Source organism: Thermoascus crustaceus (assembly GCF_041956765.1).
Source record: "Thermoascus crustaceus strain CBS 181.67 unplaced genomic scaffold VTN00scaffold_2, whole genome shotgun sequence".
NCBI lineage: Eukaryota > Fungi > Ascomycota > Eurotiomycetes > Eurotiales > Thermoascaceae > Thermoascus > Thermoascus crustaceus.
The window spans coordinates 792,041-805,167 of record NW_027192528.1 but is presented as its reverse complement, the minus strand read 5'-3'; the positions used below and the strand labels follow the sequence as shown (position 1 = coordinate 805,167).

At 50.6% G+C, this 13,127-nt stretch overlaps 5 protein-coding genes and 1 non-coding gene across 6 annotated transcripts; 5 read left to right on the top strand and 1 right to left on the bottom strand.

The window, feature by feature from the left end:
• Nucleotides 1-276: 276 nt before the first annotated feature.
• VTN00DRAFT_3798 (uncharacterized protein) lies at nucleotides 277-1,419 on the top strand (the record flags this gene model as incomplete). The annotated part of the gene is made up of 5 exons (XM_069430154.1): nucleotides 277-400; nucleotides 452-712; nucleotides 765-1,000; nucleotides 1,058-1,308; nucleotides 1,383-1,419. The coding sequence occupies 5 exons, from the start codon at nucleotides 277-279 to the stop codon at nucleotides 1,417-1,419; spliced, it is 909 nt and encodes a 302-aa protein (XP_069289319.1).
• Nucleotides 1,420-2,209: 790 nt separating this feature from the next.
• On the top strand, nucleotides 2,210-5,923 carry VTN00DRAFT_3797 (uncharacterized protein; the record flags this gene model as incomplete). The annotated part of the gene is made up of 1 exon (XM_069430153.1): nucleotides 2,210-5,923. One exon carries the CDS (start codon nucleotides 2,210-2,212, stop codon nucleotides 5,921-5,923), a length of 3,714 nt encoding a protein of 1,237 aa, XP_069289318.1.
• A 935-nt stretch (nucleotides 5,924-6,858) lies between these two features.
• VTN00DRAFT_3796 (uncharacterized protein) lies at nucleotides 6,859-7,548 on the bottom strand (the record flags this gene model as incomplete). Its single annotated transcript, XM_069430152.1, has 1 exon — nucleotides 6,859-7,548. The coding sequence occupies one exon, from the start codon at nucleotides 7,546-7,548 to the stop codon at nucleotides 6,859-6,861; it is 690 nt and encodes a 229-aa protein (XP_069289317.1).
• A 497-nt stretch (nucleotides 7,549-8,045) lies between these two features.
• VTN00DRAFT_3795 (uncharacterized protein) lies at nucleotides 8,046-9,464 on the top strand (the record flags this gene model as incomplete). The annotated part of the gene is made up of 2 exons (XM_069430151.1): nucleotides 8,046-8,424; nucleotides 8,686-9,464. 2 exons carry the CDS (start codon nucleotides 8,046-8,048, stop codon nucleotides 9,462-9,464), a joined length of 1,158 nt encoding a protein of 385 aa, XP_069289316.1.
• Nucleotides 9,465-9,647: 183 nt separating this feature from the next.
• On the top strand, nucleotides 9,648-12,501 carry VTN00DRAFT_3794 (uncharacterized protein; the record flags this gene model as incomplete). Its single annotated transcript, XM_069430150.1, has 9 exons — nucleotides 9,648-9,772; nucleotides 10,427-10,440; nucleotides 10,509-10,534; nucleotides 10,590-10,776; nucleotides 10,906-11,135; nucleotides 11,859-12,092; nucleotides 12,169-12,255; nucleotides 12,341-12,422; nucleotides 12,485-12,501. 9 exons carry the CDS (start codon nucleotides 9,648-9,650, stop codon nucleotides 12,499-12,501), a joined length of 1,002 nt encoding a protein of 333 aa, XP_069289315.1.
• VTN00DRAFT_t83 lies at nucleotides 11,326-11,397 on the top strand. Its single transcript has one exon. It is a non-coding gene; the product is annotated as a tRNA-Arg (tRNA).
• Nucleotides 12,502-13,127: the final 626 nt, after the last annotated feature.

Here is a 13,127-nt window from a genome sequence, read left to right as displayed (position 1 = left end):
AAAGCCTTCAAAGCAGCCGCATCGTCAAAAGGAAAGTTCAAGTTGTATTTATTCAGGCTCGAGCTGGGGCATGAGACTGCCAGCCCTGTTGTGTGATTAGCCGCTGGTCTACACTGCCACCACCAGCTACCACTCGGGCAAACGCAGGGCAGGGATTCCCTGGCGATGCCTCATTGACTCGACATTCCCAGCAACTACCTATGTACTACTAGCGCCACCCTTCACCTGTGTAGTCCTTTTGTCCCTCACTGCCTCCCTCGCTGCCTGCTACCGTGGATGAGGTCACTGACGCTCGAGTTCTCCAGTATGGATCGAGTGAGGGGTTTCCTCTTAACCCGGCCAGGGCCTTCACGGAATGATGTTGAAAACCAACTAGTATTGCCATCACCATACAAATCGAGTATGCCTTTCGTTATCGAATATGTATCCAGACTTACTGGTTAGTGCACAGTCGAGGATTACCCGGCGGGTTACCCGCGATTCTCAGCCCTGGTCGGTGCTGACCCCTCCTTCCACGTCGCTCGACGTTTCACCACCCTGCGCGCTCGACTCCTTCACCTGAAGCAAGACAAGCTTTCAATTCTGGAGAAGAGGCTCGATGCAATCGACCGCGAGGAGAATGCACCTCTCTTCCTGGGGAGCAGTCGACGGGATAGGAATGCTGAGCGCCAGGCCGTTCTCTCCGAGATTGATCCCGCTCTTGCAGACTATGGTGTGCCTGGTGCGTCCCATACATCAGTACTTGGAGCTAACGTGGATCCAAGACAACCTTCTGGCAAGAAACGCCCAGATCCTACAGTTCAATAACGCCACACCAAGGGCCGTGATGAGTCTCCGGAACTGGATCAACGGCAATGCGTGCATAGCTAGAGAAGAGACCGAGTTTCTGGAAAACGATCACGATCTGCTAACCCTGGCCACTCCTGAGGATAGTACTTTGAAGGACATTGAAGATTGGGTAGAGCACAGATTGATACAATATTGCGGTGGGCTGTACAAGGTAACTCCATGCCTTCAACATGTCATGTCTGGAAACAAGCTGATCAGTAAACTGCAGGACAGGTGTAACTATCTATCAAAGGACTCGAATGTGTACATACCTTCTGGCTCGTTGACAGTGCAGCTGGCTCGAGCGCTGCTCGGCCTGCTGGTTGTTATTCTTCTTTTGGTCCCCGTCCTTGCCTGCAACTCACTTGATAGTGGGGTATCACGGCTGATCGTTATCACGGTTTCGACGACGGCTTTTATCGCCGTTATGTCGGGCATCACTAGGGCAAAGTCAGTCGAATTATTTGTCGCGGGAGCTGCGTACGTGGGCCTCGGATGAGATGACGCCGTTCACATATACAGTGTGATGTCTGCTAACAAGCATTTCTGTACAGCTATGCCACAGTTCTGACCGTGTTTATCACCCACTGAAGCCCCAAGCTCAATGAAAGAAAGATGAGAATAGTGATTCGGTTTTATTTCGCCCATAACAGTCTTATACCTCGGGCCTTGATACGCTTTGTTAGGGTTACTTGACAACAACATTCACTCTAATCGCAGTCTTAAGCGCCCAACCTTTTACCATCTTACTCACCTAGTCATGATACTCCTTTTTAATTTGTTTCGTATCTGTCCGACTGTAGTCTTATTCAATCGATAATCATGCCCAAGGCATTCTCCCTGATATCTTGTCAAATATAGGTTTAGACTGTAATAACTGAGACCTAACATATTCGATGACCAGACTAACATACGTGGGCAATTTAGCGGAGGACTCAATAGGCAGCAGGGTTATAATCGGCTCATCCATAAGTGTCTCTCCCACTACAGCGCGGCATTACTGCCTAGACTCTGATATAGTTCCCTTCACTGCGCATTCTCTCCTATGAATACTATTCCAGAGCAATATTCGAGACTGACGACCCATGGTACTCTTACAACCAAGCGACTGAGCTATTAAGCCAAGTCGAAAAGTTTGCACACCTTGAACCAAACTATAGTACTAGAGGTGCAGATCAGCTGGATTGGCTACGCAAGGCTCTGGGTGTCAGACGCGCCACAGTCACATCTCACACACGTCCCCAAGGCTCCGAGCTGCGGCTTTTTCTGTCGCTGAACACGATTGTTGTCAGTTCCTTCCATCTTCCCGTCATTCTCAAGATCAGCTATCCAACCACTGGGAAATCGTTCCACCATTGTCACCCATTGCATAGCGGCCACAATGACAAGCCTCTTTCAGATTGACGAGGAGTTGGTCACCACCCTTCATGACCTCAGTGACGATGAGTTGAGCTCTTTCGCAGAGCTACACGGAGATCCAGCGGATGAATCTCAGATCCAAGTATTCATTTTCACCTGTCTGCAGCTGTTCGAAAGAACTGGCTCTCCAGAATGGGCCGAGAGAGCTTATGTACAGGCAGAGGGATGGGCAGCGGTAGCAACTGATCCCGACCAAAATATACGGGCCTCACGGATCATGGCTTTCATCTTCGGCAAGGCAGAAGCGCATCAGCATAAGTTGGTGGACGAAGACACGTCTGGAAAGGCGATGGATCTATTCAACGGGGTCAGGTACAGGCAAACCAACTCGTTGCACGACCTTAACGAGACAATCGCATATGTCGACTATATCATCAAAGCTATGCCCCCAGACCGTCCCCAAAGACCGGGGCTCCTAGTCGGCTACGCAAAATGGCTTGTTGAGCGATACAATAAAACCTGGAGGGACGGCTTGAGAGATTTGAGCGAGGCGATACGCCTAATTGAGGAAGTGCTCAACACCGCAGCGCCAGAGCACCATGGCCGAGCGCGCCTTTTGGGTCTCTTGAGTGACTGGCTCGGCATGCGACACGACAGAACAGGGAATTCAGGCGATCTGGACCAGGCAATAGAGGCCTCTCGACTTGCAATAAGTCCCTTGCATGCAGATTGCGCCCTTCTCCCTGCACTATGGATCGGTCTCGGGAACAGGTTATGCAGACGGTTCCAGGCTACGGCAAACGACCGAGACCTCGAGGAGGCCATTGAGCTTTTGGAGAAATGGATTGCGTGCATGCCGCCGGATCATGCCGATAGACATGTCGCGTTGAATAATTTGGGTCCATTCCTCGCGCTGAAATACGAACGAAGTAAAGAGACTGGTGACCTGGCTCGTGCCATACACTATAGTGAGCTGGCAGTCAAGAATCTAGCTTCCGATCGTTCTAATGAAGCTCCTCTACTAGCAAATTTGGGGAATTTGCTTCTGAATCGTTATGAAAGGACCGATAATTCGGTGGACCTTGACCGGGCGATCGAATTGACGGACCTTGCTATGCAGAAAACAGGCGCAGGGGATTCGAAGAAACCACAGCTGATCGTAAATATGTCCAAATGCCTCGGCAGGCGCTTCCAGCGAAATGGCGATATAGAGGATCTCAACCACGCAGCCAGACTAGCCGAGCTTGTCTTGGACAGTACACCTACTGACCATCCGGAGCGCCCTAGCTGGCTCATTCAAAGTGCCGGTTGGCTTCTCCGACGGTTCGAACATGCCGGGGCTCTGGCAGATCTTGTTTGGGCCATGCAGGCTATCCAAAAGGCCTTGGAGCTAGCACCTCCGACGGACCCCAAACGATCGAGCTGGATGTGTAACCTTGCAGCTTGCCATGCCAATGTCTTCCACCGTACCAAGCAGCGAAATGAGCTTGACCGTGCTATCGAAATGGCTTACGAGTCGCTGAACTCTATGTCTCCGGACAACTCTATGCGCTCGCGGGTCCTGAGCAATTTGGCAAGCTGGCTCGAGACACGAGGCAAAACCAATGGTGATGTGGGTGAAATCAAAGAGGCCATCAGCTACAGAGAACGTGCCATAGCCATCACGCCGGCAGACCACCCGGAGAGGTCAACGTATCTTGCGGGCCTTGCAACAGCCCTTGCTGGTAGATGTAAGATGTATCAGGACGTGCACTACCTCGATCGTGCTATTTGCTTACAGAGTGAGGCACTGCAGTCCACATCTCCCGACCATGCTGATAGGGCTGAGCGGCTTAGTAATCTCGGCTCAATGTTGTGGCAACGCTTTCAGCTGAAAGAAGATGCAGCTGATCGGCAAAGATACTTCCAGTGTTTCCAGGAGGGCTGGGAATGTCGCAACGCTGCACCTTCTCTCCGTATCAAGCTGGCCCGGAAACTCGCCATCACGCTCAAGGAGGATGCCAAGCATGAGGAAGCTGCAGACATCTTGGAAGAAGCAGTAGCACTGCTACCAACCACCAGCCCAAGATACCTGGATGATGTAGACAAGCAGCATGTGCTACAGGAGTTCTACGGGCTTGCTTCGATGGCCGCCGCCGCAGCGCTTGATGCACGAAGGGATCCGTCCCGTGCATTGGAGCTCCTGGAGCTTGGCCGTGGGGTGGCTGCAGGTCTACTGTTGGACATGCGGACAAATCTCTCAGACCTGAGCCAGAAGCACCCTGACCTGGCAAAGCAGTTCGAATATCTTAGGGATGAATTGGACTTCAATCCCTACTCGCAGGATATCGCTGAGATTGAGAAGCGGTTCTACGATGAGGAATGGACCCAGGGTGGTACAATGCGCAGACAGTACTTGCACTCAAAGCTGAACGCGCTTATCCAGGAAATTCGTGAACAGCCTGGTTACTCGGCCTTCCTTCTCCCCCCAACGGCTGACGAGATGATGGCTGCTGCCCGTGCTGGGCCAATCGTCGTTATCAACATCAGTCATTATCGGTGCGACGCGATCCTCATCCAGCCCCATCAGATCACGGCCCTCCAGTTACATCAGATGACACTGGAAGAAGTGGAGATTAGAGCGGAAGGGCTGAGAGCTGCTGCCCCTTTTTCGTTTCAGCCACAAAGGCAGTTGCTGTCACTCCTGGAGTGGATGTGGGCGGTCGCTGCACGTCCAATACTAGAGGAACTGGGGATCAGAAACCCCCCGACTGGAGACAACTGGCCTCGAATATGGTGGATACCCACTGGTGGATTTACTCATCTTCCCATCCATGGTGCAGGCGTTCATGGACCGGACAGCCGTGAGACAGTCATAGACCGTGCCATGTCCTCATACAACTTATCTGTGAGAGCGCTTATTCACAGCCGCCTATCAAGCTCTGACAGAACGACCAACGCTCCCAGTCACAGTCCATCCAATAATGCTCTTGTGATTTCCATGCCCGAAACCCCAAATCAAAGCCCCCTTCCCTTCGCTGCCGAGGAAGCCGCCGTGGTAAAGTCACTCTGCGACCTAATGAATCTCACCACCATAAACGGACTAACGCGCACCGACGATGTCCTCAAACATCTACAAACCTGCAAAATATTCCACTTTGCCGGCCACGGGCTTTCAGATCCCCGAGAGCCCGAAAACAGTTGCTTGCTGCTCAAGGACTGGGAGACAAAGCGCTTGACAGTCAATCAACTTCGTAAATTCCGGCTTCAAGAAGCGGCTCCCTTCCTGGGTTACCTCTCTGCTTGCTCTACCGGGGCAAACAAAATTCACGATCTGGCGGATGAGCAGGTTCACCTCATCAGTGCCTGCCAGCTTGCAGGATTCCGGCACGTCATCGGGTCTCTCTGGGAGGTTTCGGACCAACATTGCGTGGACGTGGCCCGCGTTGTGTATGAGACCCTAAGGCAGGAAGGCATTTCTGACGAATCAGTCTGTCGTGGGATTCATCGCGCCACCCGGATGATTCGTGACGGCGGGAGGAACCAGGCAGGCGAGGGACGAGAGTACGGTGATGGTGAGGGTCAAGGCTGCGACAGGCAGGGGATTGGTCTACCACAGATTCATTTGCCAGCAGAGAAAACTGACCCCGAAGGAGAAGAGAAGGAGAGAGACGCAGTACCAAGTGGCACTCGTCGTCGCAAACAAAACCCCAACTGCTCTCTCTTCTGGGTGCCCTACGTCCATTTTGGGGTTTGAGCGAATAAAGATGGATGCCCTTTGACGCCCAACATGCATGTATTAGGTGATGCACATCATACCCACCGAAACCATGTTCTAAACTACGGATATATCCTACTTGGAAGAGATATTGCAGGATCTAAGCTATGTGAGGAAGAGCGGCGTCTCTAGATAAAAATAGGGATATTGCTTGATTATTATCCATTCTATACTCTTCCTAAGCCTAATTTAGAATTGATATAAGAGCTGTAAAATCAAGTATATCTGGTGTCAAGAATGGACCTAGCCAATGGCATGCGTGTGTGACAAACGCAAGCTTTGACAAGAGGCCCTAAATAAAACCAATTAGAGGTTTATTCTTCATTATGCTTGCTAGTTAATTATATAATGTACGCTCCAAGGTACGGATTTGCTTCTCCATATTACGAGCGTCTTACCCCGGGACTGTTGCTACCGTTCAAATCCTTCTTGTACGCCTTACCGGAGATTTGTTGATATTCCTGATTCTTGAAGCAGTAAGGTCGGAAAGATTGACAGATACCCTGTAGAGTTTTCCTCTGGCGAGAGGGGCGAAAAGTACGTCGCACATACACCTATGGTTCGCTTACTATCTAGATCTCATCATTCTTGAAGGCGCTGATTGGACAGGAACTTGTCAGGAAACTCTCTCTTTATAATTCCGGTGTCCTTTACGAGCATGAATGACGGGTGGGAGCCCGGGCCGCTAGCTTGCTAGCAATGATTGCGTCCTTGGTTGTTCTGTCACCAAACACGCTGTCTTGACAGAATTCACCTTTAAGTCAAGCCCACTTTCCTAGTGTGGAAGATATGCCCTCCTACCCAATTAAGCCTAGCCTCTCGCGTGTCTATGTTATTCCACATTCGCATAAACAGTTAGAATCCTCTTTCAACAAGCAAGCAAGCAAGCTCATAATAATAATATCATCATCATCTTATAGAGTTCCGCCTCCTTCTCCCATACCTAGCAGTGCCATAAGACCTGTACCCAGAAGAAGAGACAAAACCATGAACATCAAACGTTTGTTATCCTGGGTGCGGTGAGGATCAAACAAGAAGTCACGAGCAAGCAGCTCCACCAATCCGGTATAGATAAGGATTCCCGCAGAGATGGAGTTGGGCACACCGGAAACCACATTTGCAGTGAAGGATCCAGGATTGTATGGTGTCCGCACGCCCAAGCCAATCGCAATCGAAATCGGTGTCGTCAACCAATACGCCGTGCAGAGAAACCAAGGCAACCAGCTTTTCTTCCCGAAAGGAATAGCGGACATTCGAGCACCAATACCCAAGCCCTCAAACGACTGATGGAATACCAAAATGGGGTACAGAGTAGCGAATTCTTTGCCGGCAACACCCAGGTTCAGGCCAATGATGACCGAGTGGAAGATGACGCCAAATTCCAGAACCAGGAAGGCACTGATTTGTTGCCGGGAGGACCGCTCAATCGTGATTTCATCCATCTGTGCTTCAAAATCCATGGTCTCCGTCTTCAGGGGTTGAGATTCAGGAACCTCCTTATTTGCGTCAGCGGTAGTCACGAGAGACTCCGGATCCTGCCTGCAGACGCCATATTTAACTTCGACATATCGCTCGGCGCCAAAGTCCATGAGGAAGATCATCATGAGCGAGGTTAACATAGGAGCCACTTGTGTGCAATTGGCAATCTGTAGACTGCCATGACTCGCGTTCGCATTGAATGTTCCGTGCGTGTGATACAGTATCTCTCAGATGCATGTTTCAATGGCCGCCTGGACGCCGAAGGCAGGCACCCTTGTAGCTCTTGCACCCCTCTAACTAGCTTTGTATATATGTACCAAGGTGGGAGTAGAATCATTGTAGAAACGAGTTCTCTTTTTAGTGGTAGCCAGATGGGGTACGCCACATCGGTGCATTCTGCTTGATCTCCGCTGATAGCTCGGAAACGAAGGGATGAGGCTAGTCTTGGAGAGGGGGTCCATAATGGCAAAAAGAGCGCCGCAAAATCGGGCTTTCTATACACGCCAATTTCAAATGGCAATAATATCCTTCTAGGATAGACTTATCTGGCAGATCGACATTTCTTTGTCTCCCTTTAGTATCAGAATTTTTTGCCCTTACCGATTCCCAGGATCTGCTAGCCATGCCTCCTAAAAGCTTGCCCTCTCCGTCAGTACCCGGCCTCTCGGATGGCCTTGATGCCCAAGCCGTGAAAACCTTTTTCGCTCAGCTCAAGACTCTGTCTTCTACGTCGGGCTTTGATGTCACCTTGGCGGTCCATGATGAAAATATCAAGTTACAAGCCCACCTGAAATCCAAAGATGACGATATTGCTAAGCTCATGGACGAGATGGACAAGCAGGAAAAGAAGGAAACAGCCATCAATGAAATGTTCGAGGCTAATGAAAATGAGAAAAGCAAACACAAAAAGACACAAGACCAGGTGCAGACGCTTCAGAAGGTCATTGAGGACAAGGAAAAATATATTTCTGAGTGCAACAGGCTGATTATAAACTTGAGAAGCAAGTCAAGAAGCTTCAATCAGATAAAGCAAAAGAGACAAATTCCTTGCAGGGAAAAGCGACGAAAGCGGTCTGGGAACATCAAAATCAGTAACTACAGAAAACACGTGATTTTATCGCGTCAAATAGATCATAGAGGCCTCCAGGCCCTATAGAACCACCATGGAACCTCCGGGTCCCTATGGTGGTGGAGTGGTTCACGCGTCGAGCGGGGAGCCAAACAACGAGGGCGCCGACTGGAACCGATGGATTGAGCAACAGGGACTGCCAGACACCCTGACCCCAAGCCGATGGAATGTCTCAGCCCTCTGGAGATAGCAACGGACGAGAACGAAGAGAACGAATCAAGCCAAGAAGAAGTGAATCAGGAGCCTCCAGGCGTACTGACAGTGGTGGACAGCGAAGCAGTCATCCAGGCGGGGAAACGCCATGGGATCGCGAAGCTACAGCGACGAGCCGTCTGGAGAAGAGCGGCAAAGTATCAAGACGCCAGAATACCGCCTCTGGCCGACCTGGGGAAGCAATTCCAGGCTGCGAGAGACGATGGAGGAAGAACGATTGAACTACAGGTCCAAGACCTACAACTGGCGCACCAAAGAGAACTGGAGCTCCTACGAGCGCAGCTAACGGAGACCGTCAACAACTGGAAAGCGGAACTGCAACTACGAGAGGAGCACTATCTACAGAGAATCGCAAATCTCGAAGGAGAAGTCAACAAGTTACGGAACGAAATCATCACAGCATGTCAACAGGCCCTAAGAGCCTCAACACAGACATCTGAGGCCCAGGCGCACGGACCAAGACAGGAAAACATCACCACAAGAGCAGGCAATCATGCGACAGCATCCAAGCCGCCAACGCAGGCAGTAAAGAGAGCGAACACATACGCCTTAGCGGCGTTGCCGGCCATTCAGTCGGGAGAGAAAGACTGGAAAGTGGTCACCACCAGATGCAACCGAAGCGCGAGAGTAGACACCCAAAATAACAAGTCTGAACCAGCAAAGTTGACTCCAGTTCGGGAGACTGACAAAGACAGCTGATGACTATTGTTTCAATGAGAAGGAGGCGTGGATGGTTTAAAGGCACCATAAGAAGAAATCATCCTGGCCATCAACTGTGGCCTGGCGAGGAAAGGGTTTCCAACCTTTGTCCGGGCGGTGGACACAGGATACACGGTGACAGGCGCCATATCCGTCTTGTTGGAGAAAGGCTCTCTCAGCACCATGCTGTTTCCCGGCTACACCGATGATCTTGTCACAGCAATTCAACAGGTAGAACTGGCAGTGGTGTCAATGGAGATGCTGGAGCAGTGGCATCAGGTCAAAGTCCCTGGTGTGCCAAAGCAACGGTACCTCACCCAAGGGCTGGAGCTGGCTCAAGAAGAGATTGAACTCGGATGAATTATCGCTTGAAGAGAAATCTCACCTGGCTGTGAAATCCGCAAGCTGTCCGGGAAAGCGCAACCAGAGGGCCAATGATTGTAATCGCAGTTGGATCCTGAGAGGAGGCCCAGAAATTGCTGGTCGACGGCATCCGCTTTGGAGGAAATCAATACCGTACAGAGCACTTTTGGGAGCTTGGCCCGGAAACGGTCTGCCCGTGATGCTGCGGAATCGGACATTGTCACTACAAGGGATGTGGTGACTGACCGCCGCTGTGTTTCATCTGTGCTGGACCTCACAAGGGTCTCGAGCACACCTGTAAGGCAAGTGGATGCTCCGTGAAGTGAGGAATGGCATGTCAACACATGCCCATGAAGTGTGGAAACTGTGAAGGCAAGCATTTGGCCATGATGGGTAGCTGTCCCAAGATCCGAGAAGCGCAGAAAGAGGTTCTTCAGCAGATGCATCTGAGAGTTGCCAGCCAGGCTGACCAGACCAGCGAAACTATCGGAAACAGCACGGAGGAAGAACAGCCACCAGTGAACAGGCCTGTGTAACCAGGAGCCTCGCCTCAGGAATGCGACGAAGGAGCATGATAATTGACAATGAATGCCTGTCAGGCGAAACTGGAGCTGTAGGTTGGGAAATCAATCTGGATCCTACAACATAATTGCCGTCAGGAATATGCCATGACAATTGCAGCACTTGAGGCTGGGTTGCAGCTAGGGGTAGGCTTAGCATGTCTCCAGGAGCTGTATGTGGACCGTGACTTTTAACACGCAGGATATCTATCTACTGGCCCGAGAAAGCAGAACGCAGGGACGCTCAGGTGGCCATCGCCGTGCGATGGGACTGGTTGAACCAGCTGGTCGTCGAAGCGCGAACGGACTTGCTCAACCATCCATACCTCATGGCGATGGACGTCTGGGAGTTGGGGAGGAATCGAAAGAGGATGTGAAGGACAAGAGTAGTCAATTGCTATGACGCCTGGGTTGGAGCAGGCCAGCGATGGCAGGGGCCCTGCGAGAGACGGAGGCGCGCGATTGAAGACGGGGACTGGAGTCGGATTCTGACGGGCCAATATCTTCAACACCCACAGCCCTCAGTGGAATTCGCGGATCAAGACTCGCATCAACGCAGGGCCCCTGGAGGAGTTGGTGGATCAGTCTTGATCGGGCGTCTTCCGAACCGAGTCAGGAGGTGACCGGCTGGCAGATTCAGGCTCTGCAGGCGGATCCAGACGGGTTGACCCAGGCAGCGGAATGGTGGACACAGGCCGTTGACAAGCCTCCACTAACGGACACATGTACAGAGGAGGACCTGATGCAAGTAAGCCACTTGGATCTGGGACACTTTAACCGCACGCATATAACCAGTCTCTATCTATATACTGGCCGAATTGAATGTTAAAGGAATGTCCTAAGGCTGGGAAACTTAGACTCTGCTGTCTGTTAATGACTACCGCCAAAATAGAGCGTCTCATCAGAGGAAGAAAGTAAAACAGATAAAATAATTACACGGTCACGTGGCCTAATGGTAAGGCGTCAGATTTCGGCTCTGAAGATTGCGCGTTCGAGTCGCGTCGTGATCGTTTTTAAGTTTTCTCTTTCCCCTTCTTTATTTGGGACTACCCAAGCCAAGAGAGGTGTAAGCAAGCCATTACCATAATATCTTATAGGACATGCTGTCCACTGCTAAGGTGCAACTAGGATGTCATGACTTTTTTTGTGGCCAAGTGGCCTATGACATAACACCTATCACTAGATCTAAGAAAGCAAGGAAAAGTTACCTAAGAATCCCTAAAGTTCCCCTGAACTACCTAGATATGGTAGGAAATCCTCTCCCGCCGGAGCTCACCTCGATGGTGATGATCTCTTACCCAGGTAATCATCCTCAAGAATACAGACCAAGAACCTCTCAGGAATATAGACCTTTAGCAGGGTACGCCAGCGTGAGCAGGGAATAGCAGCAGATTATTGAGCGCCATACCTTTCTCCACCTTGTGCCTGACAACAAACAGAGCGACTGGACGAGTTCGACCAAACTATACAGAGCTCACCACAGCGGCGCTCTTACGTCCGCCAGATTGATCTTGTCATGTTGCTTGACCCTTACGGTATCGAGGCCCGTGGGAGGTTTGAAACCGATGAAGAGCAGAAACGGGACAACGAGATCTTCACCCGGACGATCCGGAAGCCGTTCAGGATACTGAAATCGTGGCCGGAAGAAGAAGAAGATGATGATGATGTTGACGTGGACCGCTCGGGAATTTATCTATCTATTCGGGCAAGTTCTCCTAGTGACGCATCATCTATGTCCCAGTATTGAGTCCGGGAAACGTAGGCAACTGGCACGTAGGCAGCCGGACGAGGCGAACAAGCTCCTGGACAAGAGGCTTGAGAAGTCGTACCTGCGGTTCACGGACGGGAGTCTGGATGAAATTCCAGAGGTGAGAACTGTTGCTAGACTTCACGACTGTGCTGCGCGAGGGTTGGCGATTGCATCCTGTGTCATGGACCGATATCGCCTCGAAGCTTCCTCGGCTGCCGTACTTCAACGCCTTCGTGTACGACAATGAGAAGCGTGATCTCACCCTGCGGAAGCGTACTCGCAATGGTGAGTCTTTTCTACAACCGTATGCTGTATTTGTCACTTGCTGATAGATAGTCTGGCTCCAGAATTTGCGCTCAGATGACTATCATGTGAATGACTATATGGACTTACTGTACTAACTACAATGCTGCAACCTGTAATATCTGCTCAAATCTACAGACTGCTGCTACGGTCCTAGAAATCTGGATGACTGGGCAGATTGAAGATTAAAGATCTATGGGATGAATTGTATGTCTAGAGTATCAAGAAAAATTCTTGTTATTCTAAGTGTAGCTGAGGAAGACACCACAGCAAGCTTCCCATCATGACCATCATGACCAGGAATCGCTTGGTTAGAGACTTGGCAATTAAGATCTATGGCTTCAATTTTCTGCTAAAAGAGAATAGAAAGATGTTTAACATCTCAAGTGGCTAGTCAGTATGTTGAAAGTGGTTTGACCTTTAGATCCTGCTTCTGTTTGTTAAAGCTAACAAAGCTGAAGATGGAAGCAGGATGGAATGCTTGCGCGATTCCTAGAGACTGAGTAGATATCTATCTTGACGAGCTTGGTATAAGCACCTAGGCCAAAAGAGAACTCTTAAGCGAGGTGGCAGCAAGCTTGAGTAAATGGGAGTGGGATACTCTAGGAAAATCTAGGGGGGGGGCAAACCCTTTCAACATGCTATATTGATTTCAAGTAAGACTTTGATTGCTCTTAGAGGGAGAGT